The 27,025-nt window shown below is 36.6% G+C and overlaps 1 protein-coding gene across 4 annotated transcripts in view; it reads left to right on the top strand.

Annotated features, from left to right (window-relative positions):
* CDKL5 (cyclin dependent kinase like 5) overlaps positions 1 to 26,620 on the top strand; it is an 87,561-nt gene extending 60,941 nt beyond the window's left edge. For 3 of the 4 annotated variants that reach the window (XM_081948747.1, XM_081948749.1, XM_081948748.1), the window contains exons 11-18: positions 82 to 233; positions 2,357 to 3,377; positions 6,328 to 6,433; positions 8,819 to 8,942; positions 13,233 to 13,329; positions 15,374 to 15,496; positions 16,634 to 16,753; positions 20,063 to 26,620. In XM_081948747.1, coding sequence (XP_081804873.1) covers positions 82 to 233; positions 2,357 to 3,377; positions 6,328 to 6,433; positions 8,819 to 8,942; positions 13,233 to 13,329; positions 15,374 to 15,496; positions 16,634 to 16,753; positions 20,063 to 20,446 — 2,127 coding nt within the window. In that variant the 3' untranslated portion in view covers positions 20,447 to 26,620. The remainder of the gene's footprint in view (positions 1 to 81; positions 234 to 2,356; positions 3,378 to 6,327; positions 6,434 to 8,818; positions 8,943 to 13,232; positions 13,330 to 15,373; positions 15,497 to 16,633; positions 16,754 to 20,062) is intronic. The other variant, XM_081948750.1, reaches the window with a different exon arrangement.
* The last annotated feature ends 405 nt before the right edge of the window (positions 26,621 to 27,025 follow it).

Here is a 27,025-nt window from a genome sequence, read left to right on the forward strand (position 1 = left end):
TTTTTAAAATTATGCTGTAACTAGCAACAACCACATCTATTACTATGTTATGTTTCTTAATTCTTAATATTTCACCTAAAGAACTTGCTGAAACTGGATCCAGCTGACCGATACTTAACAGAACAGTGTCTGAATCATCCATCATTTCAAACTCAGAGGATGTTAGATCGTTCACCTTCACGGTCAACTAAAAGAAAGCCTTACCATGGAGATAGCAACACTTTAACTAGCAGGTAAATGACTGGAAATAATGTCAGCATTCTAATTATTTCAGATACAGTGGTGGGTTTCAAATTTTTTGGAACCTACTCTGTGGGTGTGGCCTCCTTTGTGGGAGTGGCTTGCTGGCCATGTGACCGGGTGGGAGTGCCTTGCCGGCCATGTGACCGGGTGGGAGTGGCTTGCCGGCCAAGTTCAGAGAACACCAAAGGACCCCACAGTCCTCGCCCTCCTTATCTTTTTCCTTTTTGTCCTTCAACTTCTCCTCCTCCTCCTTTCCCCACAACCCCACTCCCTTCTAGCACTGATGATGTTACCTAGTTTGGTAATGAAATGTCTGTAAGAAAACCACCAAGCTCAGAAAGCACCAAGGATCCCACTATCCCCCACCTCCTCTTTCTCCCTTTCTTTCTCCTTTTTGTCCTTTCTCCTCCTTCCCCCCACAACCCAACTCCCTTCTAGCACTTCACCAGCTCGGGCACGACCGGAGAAGTTTCTCTTCTCAGAAATGTCTTCTCAGTGGAGCGGTGGCAGCCTGCTGTCCCTTTCAGGAGCTCCACTGAGGAAACTTCTCCGGTCGCGCCCGAGCTGGTGGAGCGTCGGCAAGCGCCGTCCCGTCGCCAGGGAGACAGTCAGTGAGGTGAACCGCATGGTTGCTCATATCACACGGACGCAGCCCAAGAAGACATTTCTGAGAAGAGAACCTTCTCCGGTCGCACCCAATCTGATGGAGCGCCGGCAAGCGCCGTCCCGTCGCCAGGGAGACAGTCAGTGAGGTGAACTGCGTGGTTGCTTGGATCACACGGGCGCAGCTCGACCGGAGAAGTTTCTCTTCTCAGAAATGTCTTCTCGGGCTGCGCCCGTGTGATCCGAGCAACCACGCGGTTCACCTCACTGACTGTCTCCCTGGCAACGGGACGGCGCTTGCCAGCGCTCCACCAGCTCGGGCGCAACCGGAGAAGTTTCTCTTCTCAGAAATGTCTTCCCAGTGTCCCTTTGAGGTACTTCGACCCCTGGGAGGGAGGGTGCGGGGGGGGCATAACCCCAGCCTCACACACACACACACACACACGTTGCTCAATAACCCTAACCTTCGCGCTCTTATCCGCGCTCTCCTCGGCTCCTCACGACTGCAATAGATGTCCAGAATTGGCTTTTGGTGCTAGGGTTTCCGGCCCCCGCCGCTTCTGGATGTCTATTGCCGTTGCGAGGAGCCGAGGAGGGTGGAGAAGAGCACGAAGGTTCTTGGCGCTCCGGGAAGCTACGAAAGTGGGTGGGAGAGGTGCACGGCTTGGTTTAGCCTCTCTAGACATCGCAGCAGCAGCCCCAAGTGCGCCGATCTCACCATTTTTTGCATCGGGACATGATGCAAGGGTGGGGGAGTGAAGGCCTTTTCCAGCTGGCGCAAAGGACTTTCCCAGACTTGCTTCAGTGAGCACGGGCCCGCACCTCCACCACCAACAATCTGGAAAAGGTCTTTACTCCCTCTCTCTTGCAGCAAGCCCCGATGCAAAAAACGCCAAGGCCTTGCAAGTGAGTGACAGGGGTGGGGCAGGAACTTACTTCCGGGTTCATTGACCAACCGGATCGCGCGATCCGGTGCGAACCGGCAGAAACCCACGACTGTTCAGATATAAGTTGCTAAAATGAAGTAATACGATTAGGCCACTATCAAACATAGCACTTTTTTGGTGTCTTCCATTCAATAAAAAAAAGTAGAACAACCTAGATTTGGTTTGCTTTCTGGATGATAAGATTCTCTTTTGATACTTCAGAGTATCAGATTCACTTCTACACTGAGCAGAGATGGCCCTGAAGCCCATATATTTTCTGGACCAAGTACTTGGTGAAATCTATTGCTCATCGATACAACGACTTAGTTAAAGAATTCTGCCTTAGTAGTGTTGTGACATAAGTGTCAAATCCTTGAATTTTGGGAGATTCAAAATATAGCCAATTTAGAACAGTTGCCATAGTTTAGTCATCTGGGCTATTGGATAATACCCTAAATACTTTGAAGAAATATGATCACATGATCTTTATTTTCTCTTATCAGGGCTATAAAGGTGTTTTTAACTAATTTGGTATTTTAAAAAAAATAAACATAAAATGCTTTTCTTGTCTGTTCATAATATAGAAATCAATCTGGCAAAGGTACCACTGTGCAGTCTCATCACAGATCAAACAGCAAAGAATTACAGAATGTGGGACTGCAAAGAGAAGATGCCCTTTCAACAAATGAAAGCTTTTTAAATGGAAATCTCCCTGTAACCTCTCACAGTCCAATGCTGTCAAAAAAGACAAACAATATTCCTTCATCTGGAAATAAGGATCTAGCTAATAACAATATACCACATCTTCTCAGTCCAAAAGAAGTAAAGACAAAAACTGAATTTGATTTTAATTCAGAAGCCAAAACGTCAGATGGTCCTGGTACTAAATACCTGAAGTCAAATTCCAGATCACAGCATAATCGTCATTCATTTATGGAAGGTTCACAGAACAAAACTGGCACACTACAACTGGGTGAAAGGCATAGCCGTCACAGTTATATTGATACTATTCCACAATCTTCAAAGAGCCCCTCATATCGCACCAAATCAAAAAGTCATGGAGCTCTGACTGATTCCAAATCTGTGGGTAATTTGTCTGAAGCCAGAATTCAAGTTTCAGAATCAAATAGTAGTAGGTATTTTCCATCCAGCTGTTTGGACTTAAACTCTCCTACTACACCAACACCTCCTCGTCATGCTGACAATAGAACTTTGCTCAGTCCTTCTGGGAGAAATAACAGAAGTGATGGTACACTGGAATCACGAAGACCATCTACAAGACATTCCAAAACAATGGAGGAGTTAAAATTGCCAGATCACATGGATGGAAGCCAGTTACATTCTGCATCTGCTGCTCATGAATCTTTTTCTTATGGTTTAGGCTACACGAGTCCTTTTTCTTCACAGCAGCGCCCTCATAGACATTCTATGTATGTGAGCCGGGACAGAGTGAGGACAAAGGGCTCAGAGGGTGGCTTAAGCGTAGGGCAAGGGATGGCAGCCAGAGCAAACAGCCTGCAACTGTTATCTCCACAGGTGCAGCATAAATCTCTTACAAGATCTGTTGGCTCGTCACGTGAAGATTGTACAGAAGATTCCAATAGGGTTAGTTGAATTCTTGATTGTTAGGGTTCTGGACAATTCATGGTTTTGTACTGTATGTTTGCCTGTTGTTAAAAATAACTTTTATTTTTGCCTAAGGAATCCATATCTTTTTCAGCTGATTTTTTTTCTTGTCAATTACTCCATCCCAGAGTTTATTGTATATACTATTAACCTCTACCTTATTATATAAAATAAATTACGCCTATTGATATATTACTGTTGAAATTATAATCTGTAATGCTGAATATTAAGTGTCACAAAGGCTACCCAGAAACTGAATAGTAGTTTCCCTTATGGGTATTTTCTGGGGCGTTTTTATAACTTCCCTTCAAATTTAATTAATTAAAATTAAGGAGACACTTGCTCTCTTGCAAGCTTAATAAAATATTTATATTTACATTGTAGACAACTTCTGACCAGAAAATATAACTACCTGATGTGTCTTGCCTGCCATTTGTTTTCTTTTTCTCTTGTCAGAAGGTGAATTGTGGCAAAGGAGTGTGTCAGTTACAGTGTATGCAGGGGAAGAGGAAAAGGGGCCAAATGATGAAACACATACTCTGACAGTCTGTAGAGATTCTCAGTCATCCAGGTCATGTTGTCCCGAAGGTGCTTTTTCAGGAGGCAAGTGGACTTTCTTGTGTTTTCTTTGAAGGCGTTTCGCTTCTCATCCAAGAAGCTTCTTCGGCTCTGACAGGATAGTGGGGAATAGCAGAATTTTTATTTATTTATTTATTTATTTATTTATTTATTTATTTATTTATTTATTTATTTATTTATTTATTTATTTATTTATTTATTTATTTATTTATTTATTTATTTATTTATTTATTTATTTATTTATTTATTTATTTATTTATGTAGTTATTTATTTATTTATTTATGTAGTTATTTATGTAGTTATATTTATATAGCTGTCTGCAAGGAATATAAATCCTTCTATTTCCCACTATCCTGCCACAGCTGAAGAAGCTTCTTGGATGAGAAGCGAAACGTCTTCAAAGAAAAAACAAGAAAGTCCCTTTGTCTCCTGAAAAAGCACCTTTGGGATACACTCTGACATCACAACATAAGCCCTGCTATGAGGACACAAATACAGAGCAGGGCTTCCATTTTAATGTCACCATGCATGTTATCATTTTCATCATACTGTAGTATTTAAGTTTTAAACTAGAATAAATATACCAGAGGAGAAATATATTGGAGAAATATATGTTCTTTTTACTGGGAATTGAATGCTTTAGTAGGAATTCCTGAGTTGCCTTTATTTGTTTGTTGGAAAGCATTTGTTTTATGGTTTTCCACCATTGAAGCTGAATATTGTAATACTTTAATAACATGATTCTCTTTCCCAAAAGTGACTATTACTATTAATGCATGGTAATACATACATTAACATCTGTAATAAACTGGGAATGGAATATTGTTAATACCATTATAATGTGGTTAGTTGGAGACAGAAACTATAAAAAATTAGAAAGCAGTATAAATACTGCTGGCCTTAGAAGTATAGAATAATAGATTAAAAATTTGTACTGATCAGAATAAACTATTGCACAATATAAAGCCTAAAAATGTTTCCACATAAAATGTACTTTAAGTGCAAGATGCTGTTTGAACAACTATCACTTGAAATAATTTAGGTAAGATTTGCTAAAACCATTTATATTTTATGTGTCAAAAGACATTTTTACAGAAAAAGATCATTAGTTCCAATCAGGTACTTTTATTCTAAAATACCTTATTTTCTTAATTAGATTTCCATTTTTAAAATACATGCATATTTGTCTAATTTGCAACAATTTTATTGGAAGCTACCCAGAATCACTTATGTGAGATGTGCAGCTTATATAAATTGAATAAACTAACAAATAAGTAGTTATTAAATGAATGAGGATCGCCCATCTTGGTAAACCTTTCCAGGTACCCATGACCTCTTGAATTATGTATAATGTTTGGGATAGTATATTTTTTTCAACAAAACTTAAAGGTCAATTGAAGGGTCAGTATGTTACCAAATAATAAGATTCTCCATTGGCAATCTAGTGGATTTAGTATACCGTATTTATTCGAGTTTAACGCGGAAAATTTTGTACCAAAAAAAGGAATCAAAGTGTGGGTGCGCGTTATAAACGAGGGCTGGGCTGGGGTGGTGGAAAAAAAACGTCCCCTCGTTGCCGCTTCATTTCTTCGCCTCGCTTGCAGCCGCAGCGAAAGGCAAAGGAAAAAAAACGTCCCCTCTTCATTTCTTTGCCTCGCTGGCAGCCCCAGCGAAAGGCAAAGGAAAAACAAACGTCCCCTCTTCATTTCTTCGCCTCGCTGGCAGCCCCAGCGAAAGGCAAAGGAAAAAAAAACGTCCCCTCTTCATTTCTTCGCCTCGCTGGCAGCCCCAGCGAAAGGCAAAGGAAAAAAAACGTCCCCTCTTCATTTCTTCACCTCGCTGGCAGCCCCAGCGAAAGGCAAAGGAAAAAAAATGTCCCCTCTTCATTTCTTCGCCTCGCTGGCAGCCCCAGCGAAAGGCAAAGGAAAAAAAAAGTTTATACCAGTTTACATTGTCAATAAATGATTTTTATCATGGCCGCACGTGTTCAACAACGTTTTTTGTATAAAACAAAATTTTATACCGATTTTTAATCGAAAATTAGGGGGTGCGCGTTATACACGTGTGCGCGTTATACTCGAATAAATACGGTATTTAGCATCCACTGTGGTAGATTACATGCCTTTGTCATTTTTTAAAAGGTTTATATTGTTTCCTCACTCAAAAATTATTTATTAGAGGGATAAATGAGAATTAGTAATTAATCCGAATATATCAGGCAAGCTACTTCTATGATTATAACATGCAGCTTTCATTTTTAATGTGGAATTTATTTTTTATTTCAACAAGCTATGATCAGATTCAATCAAGTTTCTTTCGTCTAATAAATTTATCTATTATTTTATTAAGGGTGGAACGTATCGTGATCAACACCCAGATGATGGAGCCTCCACAAAAGAAAATAGACTTCTGTATAATGATTCTGTACCTAGAAGAGTTGGTAGTTTTTACAGAGGTAATTTAACTTATGCAGTTTAATTCTACTTTCTAATAAAAGGCTGTTAAATAAAAAACAGTTTAGCCAATGTTCAGACAGTCATATTCCTAACAAGTTGGAAGAATCTTATATTCCTAGAACACTAAGTAAAATAAAGATGATTGGCTTCTTTTTTTAAAAGTGGCTCATTTTCCTTTACCAAAACTTATTTTGCCAACTAGTTTGGTATGAAGGAGGATTCAATTTAGGCATTCTTATAAGCAGATTTTAAATATATTATTCAGATGTTTGTAAAATTATGTTTAGAATTGCTTATGCATAAGTGTGCTTTTGACTACAGGTTTTGTTTTGTTTATATCATTTATCTTTTGGGAAAATTTAGAAAAAGTATAATATTAGCAGAATGTACCACTTAATAAATTAAACAGACTTTCAAGAACAAGTCACAGCAAATGTTAGCTCAAACTTCCTAGGTAATCTAGTTTTCATCAAAAATAATTCTCAATATGCAGGCCCACAGCAATTGATAAATTTGGCTGTATACTAAAGGATGGGGGCCCAGCAAAATAATAATCTTTTTCAGCAAATTAGTATAAGTTTTGGCTTTGTTAACATGTGAAAGGGCAAGACCATTAGGCTAATTGTGTCTTAATCATAATTGCTTGAAGGATTGCCTGAACTTTATAAACCTTAAAAAGTCTACATTAGAAAAGTCTGTATTAGAAGGACTGGCCAGCCTATGACTGAGACTTAGAATAATTAAGGCTCAGTTTAATTATGTGATTTGGGTCACTATCTAAAATTTCTTAATTCCACTAACTGCATTCTTATCCTTAAGGGTACGAAATTCTGAATATAAAATTGTAATGATTAAAGAAGGAAAAGATATAATCTACAATAGGGGTGTCAAACTCTATTTCACTGAGGGCCGCATCAGGGTTGCGTTTGACCTTGGGGTTCAGGGTGGGCATGGCCAACTCGACATTACTCGTGGGAACCTGTGGTGTCCTGAGCGCTCTGCCAGCGAAAATGGGCTCCCAAGCTCCATTTTCTGCTGCGACAGCCTCTGCAACACTCCGCCAGTGAAAACAAAGATTGGGAGGGCCGAGCACCATTTTCGTTGTCTGAGGCACCACGGGCCGGTCCTTTGCTGTTTCCAGGATGGCCCCATGGGCCAGATCTAAGCTCCCCATCGGCCAGATCCAGCCCACAGGCCTTGAGTTTGACATCTCTGATCTACAACATAAAGACCGCAGGACACTGGTACATAATATTTTTTGCTAAACCTTCGCTTTCAGCCACATATGCATCTATTATTAAATTATGGCATGATATTGTAGAAGGACTGAATTGTTAAAATGATTTGTTTTCTAGTTTTGCATATTGACAAACATTTAATCTAATTTTGATGTCATCTAACAATTTCCTGTGGATATGATATTTCAAATTCCTAATATATATGATGATTGGACCTTATTGATCTTGGGCTAAAAATTGTGGTCACTAGAAAATAAATACAAAGGATGCAGTGGTTAGAATGCAGTATTGCAGGCACACTGCCCACAGCCAGCACTTCGATCCTGACAGGCTCAAAGTTGACTCAACCTTCCATCATTCCAAAGTTGGTAAAATTAGAATCCAGATTGTTGGGTGCAATATTTACAGCATTTAGAGTGTGCTGTAAAGCACTATGAAGTGGTATATAAGTCTAAGTACTATTGATATAAATATAATCAGCAACTGGTTTTATTATTTTTCTGCAGAAAAATCCGATACATTTGCAATGATCTTCTTGCCTTCTCATTTGTGATTCTTTTGTATTTGGCTAAATTCAGGTTTTATAGGCATTTTTTTAAAAAATGATTACAGTCATTTTCCTTTCTCTGGAAATAATTTCACAGGGCAAAGCAATGATTATTAATTTTCTAGAAAACTTCCTTCGGTTTTAAAAGGAGAGTTAATTTGTAAATGTTCAAATCTGAGATGAATAAGATTAAAATAAATAGTTCTTCATTCTGGTTAAAGCATATTCAGCAACCAGATCATCTTCATTGATATCTATGCATACAATACATTATATATGGATTGAAACCAAAAATTATCAGAACATGGATTGCTGTAATCTTCTTCCAACTTAAGACACTAAGATAATTTAATGTACTAAGAGCTCCTCTACTACACTACAGAAATCAAATTTCTTTTAAATCTTTGTTCTTTTCTCAACACTGATAGAATATTATGATTCATAATCCAACATTGAAATAGACAGAAACAAATTTCAATATCACATGTTGAGTAAACTATATAATCTTCTGCCAAGCATGAATATGTGCCATTTTATTGTGTTTTTAAAAAGAAATAATTGAGAATGTATACAGTGTAACCTTACATTTCTTCTTGTAGTCCCATCTCCACGCCCAGAAGGAACATTTCTAGACAATAGTGCCTCAAACAGAATACCTGCATTGCCTGCAGAAAGCAGTAATGTTACAAGCCATTCAAAGAGACAAACTGCTTTTGATTCCTGGTAAGTAAGGTTTTCATAAAAGATAAACCAGAGTTAGTTTATATAGAAGTAGAAAAGTTAATATAGAAACAAATTAACATTTCCTAATTTCTTAAATGATTAATTCATTTAAGATGATTAATTCATTTAAGATGATTAATTCATCCAGTAGTCACACTGAAAATTTGACTGGAATCAGAAATTACCAACTGGTTTAATAGATTTTGTTAATTTTATTGAGTTTCCTATTTCATGCAGATCAGTTGTACCCTTAAACCTGTCTACCTTCCAAACTTAATAGAAATGTAATTGATGTCCAGTTCAGAACACATGTAAACAATGCATCTACACATCACCAAATCCAAATTTATCAGTACCCCCCATCTTGCATTTTTTTAATGATTCCAGAGTGGATTGACTTGAGGTTTACACTCTACATATTCATTTGGACCATGATGAGGTCAACATTTATTCTCTTTTTCCTTCGTAAAGCTTCCAGAAATCATTTTTTCTGGTTTCTTATTGAATGGTTTTTATTGTTGTGTTTTTATTATTGCTGTTAGACTTCTAGATTTGTGTATCACAAGATGGGCAGCTGTATGTATGTATGTATGTATGTGTATATACATATATATATATATATATATATATATATATATATATATATATATATATATATATATATATATATATATATATATATATATATATATATATATATATATATACATACACACACACATACACACATTCTTCTTGCGCCATATCCATCATCGGACGTTGGCGATCATGTTGATGATCCTATTTTTATCAATAGTCCTGCAATTTCCAGGCAGCCTCCTACCCTAGGCATTCTATTTTTACAAGCTTTGATCATCAAATGAAATTATGACATTTTTAGCAGACCTTTTTACTATTAATGATACTTTCCAGGCCTATAATTATCTTCTGGAAGTCATACATTAGATTTTCAAAATCTGGGATATCCTCAGACCTCTTATAAACTTGTCCAATATAAAATCAGCTGGGCACAATATTTCTTTCATTTTAATGTCATATTTCTTACATCTTAAACACATAAGGATTAGCGTTTTAAAGATTCTGCTTTTTTTCTGAAATATTATTAAAGATGATTTCCTAAAATCTGGACAGTTCTTGCTTTCTTAGTTTGCCAGCTGCATGGGGCTTGACAAAATAATATGTTCATTTCTTGGGGGAGGAGATTTTGTAATTCAGGGATGATAACCAATTAGGTTGGCAGTTGAGAAATTTAACAATTCCTTTGACTTCTAATCAGAGCACATATCAAAATGTATGCCTCATCAAACAATACCTATCACTGTGAGAAGCCTCAAAATAGCACTGATTTCCTGCAGCTTCTCTCTGGCACATAGGGGTCTTGTACATTTTCCTTGGACTTTCTAAGTAATTTATCTCTTATTAAAATCTCACTATTATTTTAGTCATTGTTGTTCAGTTCTCTAAGTTGGCACACTTCTCTGTTGTGGCCTCTCTACTCCTGAGATGGCCTGTTTCCTCATTCAACAGATTTTCTGGATCTACAGACTTTTCAGTCACCAGATCTGCAGCAAATGGCCACAGTTCATAGCAAGTTATTGTGTGTATTGTTTAAACTATTGATTATTAAGTTTCAACTGCTTTCAGCTTTTCATATAGAGAGGGATAGGACAGGTGTTGGCAACCCACGGCTCCAGATCCGCATGCAGCTCTTTCGTCCCTCTGCTGTGGCACCCTGTTGGGTGAGCCCACCATTGCCTGGCCCCACCCCTCGCCCTCTCCTCCCAGTCACTCGACACGTGAACATGGAGAGAGAGAGAGAATGAGAGAAAGAAAGAGAGAGAGTGAGAGAAAGAGACAGAGAGAGAGAGAGATGCATTTCCCACAGAAAAGAAAACACCGGAAGCCACAAAACCTGGATAGGTGTGGCTGGGGTGTGTGTGTCATGTGACTGGGTGAGAGTGAGTGACATCGAGTTGGCCACGCCCACCCAGTGGTTCCCAGTGTTTTTTTTTTCTGTGGGAAATGGGTCCAAATGGCTCTTTGAGTTTAAGGTTGCAGACCCCTGGGATAGTGAAATAGAAATTACTAATAGCAATAGCACCTAGACTTATACACCACTTCACAGTTTTTTACAGTCCTCTCTAAGTGGTTTTCAGAATCAGCATATTGCCCCCAACTATCTGGGTCCTCATTGCTATCTTTAAATAGTACATTCTCTACTGTGTTAATTTATAGCAAGATATTGCTGGAACTTTCATGACTTGTGAAATTTGCTTATAAAAACGCTTTTCACACCACTATTCAGCTATTTTCCTTTGACACTCACATGGATAGTACACTTCTATTTTTCTGACCTCTCTTGATTCTATAAGAAACCTGAGGCAATTCAGCATAAATTCCAAGAATAACTACAAGCCTCTTACAAATGATGTGTTGATTTATGGGATTGTTCTCCATTCTTGCACAAATTTTACCCTGTGAATTTTTGCTTGCTGCTGCTTTTGAAAATAAAGATATATCCAGTTTTCCATTGCTCCCTATTGATTCAGGAACACCTTCCTGTGCTCTTATCTCCCATCCTGGTGAGTGGGAAAGAGCAGTTTGAAATGGAGCGCATTCTGGGTTCCTCACACAGAGTTAGGGACAGGGGTACAGCAGGAATATTTAAGTCTTGGAAATGCTACCCAAATGCCAATAAAGTTTTGGAGGTCATAATCAATATCCAAGATGGCCCAGCTCCATTTCCATTTTCATTTGCAGAACTCTCATAAATTCAAACCACCTGACTTGCCTTACCAAAAAGCTTCTATAGTCATCAGTAATTTTGATTCTGGTTTGGCAACTAGAAAGGGAAGCCTGGGGACAGATCTGTTTCTTTCAGATTACCAGTCTTGAGACTGTCGGAGGAAAAGAGTGAGATATTTGATTTCTCAAGTCTGTCTTGAAGCCTTCAGGAATGGAGTGTGAAAGGAAGAAAGTAGGTCATCTCTCATTCCAATATCTGTGAATCAGGATGAGAAGCTGTTCTTGATCATTCCAAGCAATCAAAGAAGTATAAATAGAAACTGAAGAGCAGGGTGATGTGGAGATATGTTGAAAGTTATCTGAAATGAAATGCTTAAAATGTCAATTAAGAAAATTTTCACCCAATAGAAAACATAAATCAAAGTGACCATGAAACTATTAAAAGAGCGGTGGAAAAGCAGAAAAGTCAGCCCAAGTGGGTAAATAGGGGCAGTAGACTTAACTATAAAAAGTAGCTTTAGTCCACATGTGATAATAAAATATTGACTGCTACCTCTGCCAAGTCAAGTTCAAACCAGCTGAACAGAGCTTGGCAGTGAGTAGCATTCATTTACTTTTATTTACTTTTATATCAGATCTCTGTTTTCTATTACTTTCTACTACCTACTTTTCTGAAGTTGGCATAATATTTCTTGCCTTGAAGAGAAATAGTACGATGTCTGTGTATATTAGAAAAGAGCAGCACACTAATAATATATATTACTGTAAATATTAACATTTAATTTGCTGTTTGTTCCTTTAAGCAAAGAGGATGAGACAGGCCAGGTTTAATTTTTCTTTTATAACTTTTGCACCAGCTCTCTCCTGAGTTGGCATTTTAACATTGTCTCTCCCAATTTGAAATGCATTCTGTAGGTTTCTTCCTTCAAGTAAGTATACTTTGCTGCTACAACTAGATCAGACAAATTATGATTGCTCTAGGAACCATAAAATGTCTACAAAATTTAATTGGAAAGCCAGTTATGCATGAAGTATTTTCAAATTCAAGCTAGTAGGTAATTCTAATGCAAATTTAGTTTTTTTTTTTCAATTCAGACATCATGCAGATTGTACAAAGCCTCAAGTGATGATCAGTGCAAATATCTTCAATCAGAATTTGTACCTAGAATTCATCACAGAAGCCTAGCAAATGTAGTGTTGAGAATTCTCAGCCCCGAACAGTATTCTGCCAAGTCCCCAGCTTAATGTCCCACTGCTGATGGGGAGGAGATTTTTCATGCATATTGTTTTGAAAGCATTACATTTCTATAAGATTGTGCAGTATGTAATTCATTATGCTAAAGTTTATTATATCTATATCTATCTATCTATCTATCTATCTATCTATTTATCTATCTATCTATCTATCTATCTATCTATCTATCTATCTATCTATCTATCTATCTATCTATCTATATATATATATATATATATATATATATATATATGTTGTATTTGTACTGATTAAATATATATATATATATGTTTTTTCCCCTCCACATTAAGGAAAAGTCCTGAAGATACTCATTCTGAACAACTAAAAGAAAAAGAAAAACAAAGTTTTTTCAGGGCAATAAAAAAGAAAAAGAAGAAATCTCAGTCAGTAAGTAGCTCATGTTTTCTGTAACATTTTGCTTGACTACTTTAGTCTTCTGCAGGAAAGAACTTCCTTATTGAGGTATCAGCTACCAGATTTGGCAAATACAAGGATTTGAAGATTATTGTGAATGAGGAATACATTTCTATGACCTCCTATGAATAAAATTAAATATTAAATAAATAATGAAGCAATTGATGTCAGATGATTTTCTTGATAAATAGCTAGAAGCCAAATCAGAGTTTGTGAGGCATTCCCAAGCAAATAGGAAGTAGGTTCTGACAATTCTGTAATGCCAAATGAGGAGAGTATGAGGCTGATTGCTGTGTCAAACTCTTTGTTGTTGTAAAGGAAGTATTTGCCACTTTCCCCCCATTTCACCTCTCTGTGCAGCCTACTGACTGCTGTCATTTGTTTAATTTTAGTTACTTACAGACCTCAATATCCCAAGAGTCTGGTAGCACTTTTTAAAACTAAGAAATGATATTACAAGATGTTAGCTTTCGTGAGCTATAGCTCACTTGATCAGAAACATGGGTTGGGTTAACTGATGTAGGGTTCAAATATATTGGTATAAGATGGGGAATTAAAGGGAGAAGAACTTATCTTTCTTGTCATAAAGAATTTAAGAAACAAAAATGGCATACTGTAGCAATGAATAAACTTCTGAAAAGTTTTGGGATTTTGAATGAATTTAATAATATGTACTATCCCCTTGAAACAAGGAGCCTCTCTCCTTGAAAATTTAAACTATTATTTAAGAATGAAAACATTTCTATGATCCTTCCACCAGTTTACTTCACTTTACTTAATATCCCTTCCTCTTTTCTCCATCCATGTAGGGGATAGGAAAGAATTGTGATTTTGAGATGGGTGTCTCTATAAATTGATATAGAAAAAATAATAAGTAAATAATAATCAAGTACTATACTAAGCAGAAGAACCATTTTAATCTATTATTTTAAATATATTGATTTATAGTGAAGACTTGGAAATTAGAGATGGAGTACATCAGAATTTTTATTGTCAGCAGATAAATCATTTAAGGATTCCTTAGTTTTGTTCCTATATAATTTAGTTGCTGCATACATTTTTCTGAAATTATTGGTGTTTATTCCTACATAAGACCCATCTATTTAATAAGTTTTATTTTCTAATTGGCCTTTTGAAAAATATAGCTTTAAATTTGCATTTCCATTGAGAGATAATAGTTTTATGAATCTACATTTTTTTTTAATTGCATGTATGTGGGGTTTTTGTGTTTCTCTCCCAGTTTGCTGAACCTTTAACAAAAATTATACAAAACCCATTTTGTTGAAGTAAGATGATCCCTATACACTTAATTGCCTATTGTTTATGAAAATTTGGAATATTTTGATAATAATTATAGTCATAGTTCATATACAAAATTTAAACTACCCAAAGAAATGTATACTATACTTACTAAATATATACATTTGATAGGCACATTCTTAAGGGATACGGTGGCTCGTGGCTAAGATGCTGAGTTTGTTGATCAGAAAGGTCGGCAGTTTGGCAGTTCAAATTCCTAGTGCTACATAACGGAGTGAGCTACCGTTACTTGTCCCAGCTTCTGCCAACCTAGAAATTCAAAAACACGTAAAAATGCAAGTAGAAAAATAGGGACCACCTTTGGTGGGAAGGTAACAGCATTCTGTGTGCCTTCAGCGTTTAGTCATGCCAGTCACTTGACCACGGAGACATCTTCGGACAGCGCTGCCTCTTCGGCTTTGAAACGGAGATGAGCATGGCCACCTAGAGTCGGGAACGACTAGCACATATGTGCGAGGGAAACTTTACCTTTAGACACATTCTTAAAGCATATTGCATGAGCAGTTAAGCTTAAATTCTTTCTTTCTTTTTCTTATTCAGCAGAGCAATTAGTTTTATCTTGACATAATTATAAAATGTTAGATTAAACATCTGTGATCATTGAAGTTTTTGTATATAATTCAACAAGTAAGAGACATGGGTAACTCTTCTGAATTAGAATTATTTGTGCAATTCGTTTTTGTATCTTATATTACAGACAGAATCTACCAAGATGGAAAATCCAAGCATCAAGAAATCTCTTTTTCCTCTTTTTATTTCAAAGAATCATTTAAAGCATAGCTCTTCTTTGAAAAAGAATCCTGTAGTCACTCTACCCATGGTATTAACTTTTAAAAAATGGTAGCACTGAAAAAACTTGCTATAGTACATCTATTTTACTTACCACTATAGCGTGTGTTTGTGTGTGTGCGTGTGAGTGTGTGTGTCTGTGTGTGTAATATGATAGATAGACAGACACAGACAGACATTTTTCTCAGGGGATCATACTCTTCACGCAAATTAAGTATCTTGAGCCAATTCTACAAATTCAGGGAACCTGGCAATTTTTTCCTCCAAATTTAAAAGAAATGCAATATTATGAATAATATTATCATCAGGATTAGAAATAAACATCTAATAAAACATAAAAGACAACTTATTTTATAATCAGTGTGAATGTAGTGTGCAATTATTTTTTTCAATTGGAATATTCTTATTTATAAACCTTACTGCTTTGGTTTACCTAAATAAAAGGAACACACAATGTATTAGCCATGGTTGAATTTCATTGGATATAGAACACTTTGGAAAGCTTTTATATTCTCTATATTCAATTATCTTATTATATGTTTTTGGAAAAATAAAATTAATCCCCCTATATTTAATGGATTAATAATTTTTAATCCTAAATTTTATTTGCTGAGAAAGGAATCTTAGCCAGCAATCGCCTACTCCCTGTTAGACGACTAAACTGTTCGGAAGATATATTCAGCCAAAGTTTTTCTCTGAAGCTGGCATGCTGCATTATTTAGCAGTTTCTCTGATTAGTAAACATATGTTTTTAACTAAATCTCATTTCTTTGATAAGGGAAAATGCTCTTCCTTATAAAAGTACTGCAAAACTAATTGATGACTGTTTATATTTCTTCCTTAGCAAAAAACATAGTTTTTGTGGAAATGGCTCATGAACTTAAAAGCAATATGGAATGTCATGAAAATGTGGGTGAAATAGAGCACTACACTTAACTGCTCCCTCTCTCTTTTGCAGTATTTAACTAACAGCATGTGAATGCCTTAAGGGTGGAGGTTATAAAAATATGCATGGCATCTACAAATACATTATTAATATGGAGATCTTAAAAGGGCATAGCAATAATGGGTTCACTTGCATTGCTTTGATCAGAGAAGTGGGAAATGAGACATAACTTAGAATTTTTGTTCTCAGGAATTAATGAATACATATTGTTCCATGTTACAGATGCCTGGAAGCGAAAGTCAGGATCTTTTGGCAATACAAAAAGCTATTCACACATCTAATCATCCAGCCAGCAGGCAGAAGGACTGGCATTCTGAAAAGATGACAGAAATGCAAGGACATGTAAGTTTAAATATTGCTTCATTTCATTTTAAGTCATTTGGCAGGTGAATAGTTGTTCTAAGTTACAAAACAGAGTAGCTTTGAACTTTTATTCTTGGGATCTCAAATTGAAATCATCACAAGTGCTGCTTGATTATTAGTTCATTAACCCAGAGCTACATTGGAACTTTTTTATACATCAATTTAAAAGATTTTATCAGCAGTGCCCACAGAGCCTTGGTGCTTTTATCAGATTGGCAAAAGAAGCTATTTCAGTGTTGCACTTTTAACAGTACTATGAGGTATCTTTTACCCGAGTAATTTTACCCGAAAGCTCACACTTCCTCGAGTTCCCTGGGGAACATACTGTACATTTTGGGTTTCAGTAGCTTGACCCTTGAGAGAACCTTAGTGATACAGTCAGGGGCGGGGAGCTCGTCAAAGCCCTCCTTGTATTCCCGGGGAATTCTCTGAGCTGGCTCGGTCCTCTCAGCCACATCTGTTTCTTTATTTGGATTTTCCCCCAGTTTCTCCTTTCATTCATCTGGTCCACTCACTTCCCACCGGAATCTTAGGGTCCCCTCTTTCCAATTTACTCTGGGGTTTCACCTCTTCAGCAAGGTGAGTCCCAGACCTAGTGACCACTCCATTCTTGGTGCCTGTGAGTCTCTCATCATAAGTCCCCATGGCTATTTTCAAGGACTCTGTGGCAAAAGTGGCTGGCTTCTCCGCGCAACTGACCCATCTAATTGGCAGAATGTAATGGGGGTCTTTAGCTTCCGTAGGTGGATGTCCAATTTCCCCACCAGGGTCGGGTTTATTAAGCACCGAGTACACCCTGAGTCCAGAGATGCAGTGGCTTAGTGGCTAAGACGCTGAGCTTGTCGATCAGAAAGGTCGGCAGTTCAAATCCCTTGCGCCACATAACGGAGTGAGCTCCCGCTACTTGTCCCAACTTCTGCCGACCTAGCAGTTAGAAAGCATGTAAAAATGCAAGTAGAAAAATAGGAACCACCTTTGGTGGGAAGGTAACAGAGTTCCGTGCTCCTTTGCTGTTTAGTCATGCCGGCCACATGACCACGGAGACGTCTTTGGACAGTGCTGCTTCTTCGGCTTTGAAATGGAGATGAGTCAGGAATGACTAACACATATGGGCAAGGGGAACCTTTACCTTTATACCCTGAGTCCAGAAAGGCTGAGAGCTTTACTCTCTTTTTCCAGCTGGAGAATAATAGTCTTAGGGGCAGTGTGACCGGTTTGATCAGTTCGCTTACCAGCGGGTCATCTTCAGGGTCGCTTTGGAACAGGCCCGGGTCTTTTCCTGGTGAGGCCAGAGTTCCCTCCCCTGGTTTTGTGAAGGAGCAAAACGGCATGACCTCTCTGCTTCTCAGTGTGGTGTCTTTCCACAGGGGTGGTTTTCATGGGCTTTCCACCTGATAGGCACTCAGATTTTTGAACGGTACTCAGCTGTGTGTTGCCCTTCCTTCCTGCACTTGAAACAGGCAGATGGTGACGCTAAGAGGGCAGTTTGCGACTTGAACGGCTCTCACTTCCCCTGGTTTGGAGATCTCTTCCAGGTTCTCCCTTCTTGGTACTGGTTTCTGGCCAGGTCAATCTCTTCCTCTTCAGCCAGGATGTACCAGTCATGGAGGCAGTTTGGGGCCCCTCGGGCTAGGTGGACATAGTAGAGGCCCCTCCTTGAACCAGCTTATCAGGATGTCTTCCAGCCAGTCTACTCGGCAGGCGAAGTCTCAGAATTCCTTGGCGTATGTGGCTGTCAGCCCTGCTTCACAGTTCTTATGCGGGCATGGGCTTTTCAATCTGCCAGGGGGTCCTCAAAGTGGCAGCGGAGAGCCATCATTAAAATTTGAAGTTCTGTAGCTCTGGGGCATCAGCATTGTGGAGGGTCACCATCCACCAGATTGCCGCTCCTTTCAGGACCAGGGTGACGACTCTGACTCGGATGCCTTGGAAATCCTGCCTGTATTCCTGCACGTACGTGAGGACATACACCAGAAAAAACCCCAACTGCTGCAAGTCGCCATCATACTTCACTCCCAGGGGAACGGTTTCTTTCTAGCTGTGGTGCTCTTGGCTGGTCTGGGAAGTTCGCAGGAGCTAGTGCTGCACGGAGCCGGTTTGCTGGGATGGCTACTGCTCCCACAGCCCCGTCTGCCTGATCTGTGGCTGTCAGATACAGGGTCGCAGCTCTGACTCCATCAGCTGTTGCTGCCACCTTGCCTCCTCTCTTGCAACAGTCCAGCTCCTCCCTGGCTCTTAGGTTCTCAAAAGCCTCCATCAAAAATGCAGTCAATTGTCCCCAGTCAGCTCTTAGCCCAGTTCCTCCTGGTCCCACAGGGCTTCCAGCTTGCATTTCCAGCCTGGCTTCCAGTCGCCTCGAGTAAGGGTGATGCCTTTGATTCTTCCGCCCCAGCTGTCTTTCTTCCCTACTCTGATCGACCATCTCGGCGTTGTGGGGTCCTCCAAAACGGCTTCAATGGGGCACACAGAGATTGCGTCTGGCTGGGTGGTGGTAGAGGTTTCACCCCAGCATTCTCCCTCTCCGTGCTTGCCACTTTGATCAGACATGGCTTGCAGGGTCACCTTGGTAGAGTGAGTAGAGCTTCTCCAGGTTGACCACTTTTGCAGATCCTGCTTTATGTTAGGTCTGCCTCTCCTCTCCCTTCAAGAAAGTAAAACTCTTGAAACCATTAACATTTCAAAAGGAACCTTTTATTGAAGGAAAGGGATTGCAGGACAAAGGAAGCAGGATCTACAGTTTCCTGGTCAATTCAGTTAGGATAAAGCAGTTAGAAAACCCTCCCCTCAGTCCAATGTTGAATAAGCCAATCCGCACATGCGTAGTGTGTCAGCCTCTGCTTTGTTTTGAGAAGCACAGACTGAAAATGTGATAAGTTATTCCCAGGCATCTCTTGCTGGAGGCTTTGGAAATGAGACAAAACAGATGGCTCTTTCCCCCCCTTACATTCCCAAGAAGGAAAATCAAAGTACAGGATGCATAGGCATCAAGAAAAAGGCTATAAACTAAGGAATGCACCTGGGGCCCTTCCCTATTAGAATAGCAGCATCCTGATATGATCTATGGGATCTGACAGTTTCTATACTTCCCCTACCTTTTAGTGAATTCCAAAAACTCCTATTGTCCACGACCGCTTAAAGATTTCAAGCCAATTTATTGAATAATTGACAGTGTAGTGTGCAATGTCAATATGCAAAACACTTTAGTGCTTAACAAAAATAAGGAAACTAAGGGCTGGAGGGAAATAAATAACAAGAGACACCCATTGTTTTCTACTTTCTGTCTTTCAGAGTCAGCCTCTAAAATCTTTACGCAAGCTGTTGCATCTTTCTTCCTCCTCCTCAAACCATTCAATTCCTTCTGAAGCCCGATTCCAGCCTTTACCAAATCAGCCAGCTAAAACCTCTTTTTCTGAAGTTCGAATTCATCAAGCTTCTACTACCAGCAGCAACAACCTACGCCAAGAATCTCAATCAAAAGGCAGAGCAGCCCTCCAGATCCCAAGCCAGATGGAACCAAGCTGGCATGTTTCCCCAGGGAACAGAAGTGCCAGTGAGACATCATCATATTCAGATCAGATAGCTTCGAAAAGTGGGCAAAATGGGCATACGTATAACCGAACAAACCGATCTCGAATGCCAAATCTGAATGATTTAAAGGAGACAGCTTTGTAATTGTATTCAAGAAAATGATATTACAGGGGTTGACTGAGGGATATGGTGATGCCAGTGATTGGAGTAATGATTGTATTTGCAGCTTTACAAAAGAGTGTGCAATATGGAGTATGTGAAGCTACTACTACCACATCATTAGGGATTGTATATCCCAATGAACTTTATAAATTGCCATTCACACATTATAATAGCAAAAGAATGTGCAATTCAGGGAGAACAAACTATTTGCCCTTTTCTCTCAGCTTACATTCCAGCTTAATATGCACATTTGTCTGAAAGCTATTTTGGCACTTTGGGGAATTAAAAAAATATTTAGGTGTATGCCCTTTTAAAAACTATTGCTGCCTAAATTTTAAAAAACAAACCTAAATAGGGTTTATGTGATCTATTTGTATCCTTAGTATGGTTTAAAGTTTTAGTTTTTTTGTTTTTAAAACTTCCATATTTGATAAGATTTGTAATATTTATTATCTAATACCTTATTGTTATATCACATTTTATGTTATAACATTATTTGGAGCTGTATGAAACATTGTGATGAAGTGAAAATAGCTATAGTAGTTTCTACAAAAATAACATTTATTACATCAGGAATATTTTATTATAAATATATATGTGTGTGCGCGTATGTGTATGTGACTCTATATATATTTATATAATAAATAATTGGGTTTTTTAAGATATTCACTTTAAATATCGTTATGACACTATCTGCCATATTTTTATACATTTGTGATATTAAGTGTAGTATTATACTTAACAATAAATAGGAACTAAATATGTATTGAAGTATAACAATATGATTTTTACTCCCACCCTAGATGCAGTGATATGGGCTATATCCACTGCTGATCTTCTGCTGATGAGAGGTTCATGATACAATAAGGAATCAAGTGTGCTACATTGCTTCTCCTTGTGGCTCTCATCCCCACCCTTCCTCCCTTTTCTGCTAATAAAAGCTTTTAAGAACTCAACGAACCTTCTGTCAGTTGAACAACAACACTGAATACATCCCATTATAATGCCACAAGTAAAACAATTGTTTTAAGATTTGCTGTAGACATTTTGATTGAGGTAATAGATTAAAAGCTAAAAACATAAAATATGAACAACAGTGTTGCTTCCCTTAAATGTATATATAGCTTTCCCATTCGTATCAATGTGAAATAAGCATTTGCATAATGGAGGTAGACATCTAGTGTGCTTGCAATCTTCCACCCAGGTAAACCAACTCATACCAAGAAAGTAAAGCAGATGCTCTTCCATTTAATACATGGGGTGAAGACCAAAGAGCCACAGCAAGAGATGCCAGTGGCAAACCAAAGTTGGCATGACACAGCACTGTAAATCATGGTGTAAGGTTTTAACTTAACATGGTCTCTGCACTTTGGAATAGTATTAAACAGAAAGTAAGATACAATACAGAAGTGTAAGAGAAACTGTCACACTTCCATTTTGCTTTTAAGGTTTTATAAAAAGATTGATATTTAAGAGAAAAATCATTTCTAATGAAATTTAATCCCCCCCATATCACTTATAAGAATAGTTCTGTGAACATGTTTCACTCACCCAGTGTATGATATTTTCTAATTTCTTATCAAATCTTAGGAATTTTTAAAATGGAGTGCTAAATCTAGCTAATATTTATTTGCTTATAAGAAATACTCAGGAAATTATTTGGAAATTATTTTTCATTCAATATAAAGTTGGTCAGTGAAAAAAGAATGAAGACAATAGTGTCGGAACAATACATTTTAACTCAAATGTATACAATATATTATTGAATCAACTCCATAAAAATTGATCTGGACAGTATATAGTTGGTGATACTTATTAATAATAGATAACACAGATGAATAAAAAGATTTAATCTGGTAAATTTATGTATAATTTTTTTAATGTTATATTTCAAAGTTTTGAACACAGTATTTACTGTTAGATAATCCAAAATTTTCAGTGGAGATAGTTGGTATCTAGTTTGCTGTATGGAAAATAGGCATTATAATAATATATAAAATTCATGGCTAATATCTGTGGAAAACACAGTGTAGACTATGACAGAGTGACTCAGGCAGTCAATTATGTTTGTTTAATTCATAGGGTGTCTTTTGTAATTTAATACACAGTCACCTCCGGTGTATGTTCCCAATATTTCTGGCTGCATAGCTGCATTTTCCAGAAAAAGAATTCCAGACTCAAATAGTGCTGTTTGAATGTGGCAAATAGTTTTTATTTGGCTTGTATGTACTTTACAGAGTAATACTTCTTACTTTGCTAGTAATTTGCACAATTTATAAGACTACTTATAACTCTTTTGATTCATAGATATCTAACAGAAAACATTTAGTAGTAAATTAGATATACTAGAGAATTGCTATTTGTACTACTAGATGTTGCAGGTAAGGATACCCTTTTTAAGGTTAAACTTCAGAATGTGTGAATTTCATTTTCTGGGTGTTCCATAAAGAAAATTATTTCTTTTAGTAATGTGTACATTCTGATCTGTTAATAGAAAGAACATTTCAAATGTCTTGCACTATACTTAATTTATGTATCCAAGCTTTGTAATATATGTTAAACTTGTAAATATGCAAAGATGTCTCTCCCCCCCACCCCACAAAAAAACCTCCTTATTGGTTAATGAAGATTTCTTAACATTATAAGAAGAGCAAAGTATTATGCATTCAGCTATGATTAAGTGTGTTTTTTTCTTCGCTGAGATTACGTAAGTACATTGCTGTTCTCTGTACTTTTATAAGAATAGTGCAGATAGTTTAGGTGATTTGTGTTCTGATAGTATTGAAGGAGCAAAAGAATCTATTATAGTTGTGTATATCAATAACTGCACACTCTTCCCTGGAAGGTTCGTTGTATATTTTCTTTTTTCTAGAAAAAGAAAACAAAAAATGTTTGCACGTAATTTATTCAGAACAGATTTTAAAAATGTCAAAAAGCTTTACTTAATAATTTTGCAAAAGTTCCCTTTTGCCAATGAAATGTATGGAAGCATGGCTGAACAGATTTTTGAAAGTAGAATACTACTTTCTGAAACTTGTGTACACTATTAAGAAGTTTTTCATAATATTTCATATATTTTCTAGTATAAACAATATTTTTCAAAAGATTATTTTCCATCCCTTAATTTCATTTTCATTACATTTTGAGTAATTAATAAGTTGGTAAAGGAATTATCGTGGGATGGGCACTTTTGCCATTCCCTGAAAAACATTTAGTAGCTTTAACCTGGATTGAGTTTTACAACTCAGTCCAAAAGGGTTGATGGTTTCACATGCTTAACATATTTTATATTTAATTTTATATATCACAAGGCTTCCCATTTCTCTGTTTCTAAATTCTCAGATATACTGAGATCAACCTTACTTCTATTTCCATAGAAATTTTGGAAAACTAAGGTAAGTTGCATCCTTACAGAGAAAAATATTTAATATTTCATGGAATTTTAAAAATAAAACTCCTTTCTATTTCACATTCATTCTCTTTTCTATTTCCCATTTTTATCTATTATATCACCCAAAGAAATAGTATTTCATAAGCCACACTAGTAACTGTTTTCCCATTGCCTTAAATACATTCAGCTTTTATTTTTATGCTGCATATTTCAATTACGATTGACACTTCAATGGAATTTTGTTTCAAAAATATCTTAAAATCAAGATAGGAGGAATAAATGTTTTTAAAAATCCCTTATTTAAAAAACAATTTAAATTTTCAAAAGGAATTGACTGAAAAAGTATTTATTTGAAAGTGTTTATTTGGAAATCATTTAGCGTATATGATATAAGTGAGAAAAAAAATGACCTGCCTAAACATTAAGAATGTGACAATGAGGGTTTTTTTGGTTTCTTTTTTTACTTGTTTGTTTGGTGTTTGCTGTAAATAATGTTATGTTTGGTATTAAGAAACTGTTTTCATGCAGTGAATTTCCTCCAAAGTGTACTGAAGTTCTTTGTGCCAAATATATATATATTATATTTCATTGAGGAAAGCTTAGAAAAATGGGATATGGTAATTTTCAAAACATTTTATTTTCCTTATTTGCAGTCTTTAAAAGATAAATTAAACTGTGATATTATTCTCTATTCTAGAAGAAAGTGTCTCTATTTAAAAAACATCTTCCATAAAAAACATCTTCCATATAAAACATCTTCCATAAAAAACATCTTCCATAAAAAACATAAAGCTGGCTTGTACATGAGAATTTGTAGCAAATTGCAACAAAAGCCATTCTTTTATCCTCTGATAACTGATATTCAATAATTTTTAATAAAAATGGTTGTCTCTAAGACAAATGAACTTGATAATGACTCTTTATTTCCTAGTGTATTTCCTTGTTTCCTTATAAAAGAGCTTATCTTGCCATTCATATAAATTTTTAAAATATTGCATTGCAGAGTTTCTAAAACCATGACATAATTTATATTAGAGAATTATAGGCTGGGGATAGGAAGTCTGATGCTTGTTCAAAGTAATTAACATAACTACTTTGGGATCCTGTTTTGTTTCTTTTTAAATCAATAGAAAAATGTTGAAATTATCTACTTCAAAATAGTCTTATGAACAATAAAAACTCCCATTTAAAATCCATGAAATTACCATTTTACTACTACTTCTGATAAATGTAAATCAAGTTTATACAGCCAGACATTTTTGTTGGATGATTGTTGCCAAATGTATAACTGAATATTTTTAAACACCTACTTTGGCTAGGATGCCGTTAGCAAATCAACTTCCTTTTCTGATCAGTATATCCATTCCTAGGCAAAAGAGACTTGCTTTATTCTTTTTGTAATCTAAGGGTCCAGTAAAACTAGATGCTTGTTATAGATACCGAATAGTGCTTCCAATTCCCTTTAAACCAGGTCAGCATATTTTCGCATTGCTTAGATATTCTTTCATTTTACATTTATTTCAGTTGTTACGTTACTTGTTTATTCCCCTTGGAAAATAAATAAATATCTAGTGTCCCATTTTGAATCAATCGTTTTTAGCTTTCAGCAGAGTTTCTAGTTTTTAAGTCTCCAACTTTCCTTAAAAATAAATCAAACAAATAGTTTTGTATAAAAATTATTTGCAAAATGTAATGCATAGATGGGCAAAATCTTTTTCTGACTATGCGGGAAACATAACTATTTTTGAAAATACAATACCCTGGTAAATCAACGGTAATTCTAAAAACAGAGAAAGGATTATTTCAGCTTTCTACAATTAGGGACTTTCTAAATGTGTTAGACCAGGGGTCCCCAACCCCCAGTCTGTGGACCAGCACTGTGCCGCAGAAGGATGCAGGCAGCATACTTCTCCTCCAGTCCGCGGAAAAACCTCTCACTGTGGAACTGGTCTGTGTGCCCAAAAGGTTGGAGGCCGCTGTGTTAGACTATAGTTTAGAATTCCCAACCAGCATACCCATTCTGACTTGAAGTAGTGGGAAAACATTCCATTATAACTATAGAACAACAGATTGAAAAAGAGTGCATTACATTAATGTATTTTAGCAGAGAAAGCTTTGTAATATTTAATTGCATTAGATACTGGTTCTCAGGTGATTGGAAGTCTCTCACTTTTGCTACCTCTGTTTTAGACAAATTATTGTGATAGTAACAAATAATTCACTTGATAGAGTTTGATGACTCAGTTTAAAATTCTTTAGGAAATATAAAAATGCCAAATAATTAACTGCAAGAAAAAAAAGCTTTGGCTCATTATTAATGTATCTGGAAATATAGGACTGCTTAGATTTTCATGTCAAAATACTTGGTAAGATGTATTGAATAAAATTGGGAGTATAATTATTTTCGAACACCTTTATAGCTTTATGATAGCATCCATTTATAAAAGTAGCTTTTCCATTTTATGTGGTTAAAATTATGTATTCATTATTTCTTTTTTATAGAATCTCAGATGCACAAACTGAAAATCTGTCCTGCTTTATTTTAGTAGAAATACTTTGTAAATCATTGCATTAAAACTAATTGCAGATATGTTGAATGTGTGGGAAAAGGTACATACCATGTTAATAAGCCAGCTGCAAATCTTTATGGAACACACCATACCATATTGTAGTTGCATCAAAATGGATTGTTTTCAGGCATGCATTCCATTTTTAATTCCTGTATAATTTTTATTATTTATGTAATAATAAAGGGATGAATTATTCTGTGTTTAACTTTTACTTATCAGCATGGGGATTTTTCATTTTTACTGAGCACAATGTATTTTTGAGGCCTGCCAAAATATGCCTTCAATAAAAATGCAGGTTTGCACTAGGAAAGTGAGATTGTCATCCCTACCGTCCTTATTGCATTCCATGCATCTATTTTCTTTCATTTCTGATCATTTCATCCCTTCTTTTCTGATTTTAGGCATTTTAATATAAGCGATTACATTGTATAGATGAACCTCCTAAAAATAGCATGAAATGACTTGAGTTCAGATAATAGGAGTTATTTTTTGTCCACCGTAAATTGAATAGGACATACTTGATGAACGTAAGCAACATGATCTTGTCATTTTTACATCTTCATATATGCTAAATTTCAGAGCCTGTATTATGGAGCCAAA

The sequence above is a fragment of the Natrix helvetica genome (assembly GCF_964273705.1).
Source record: "Natrix helvetica genome assembly, chromosome: 3".
NCBI lineage: Eukaryota > Metazoa > Chordata > Lepidosauria > Squamata > Natricidae > Natrix > Natrix helvetica.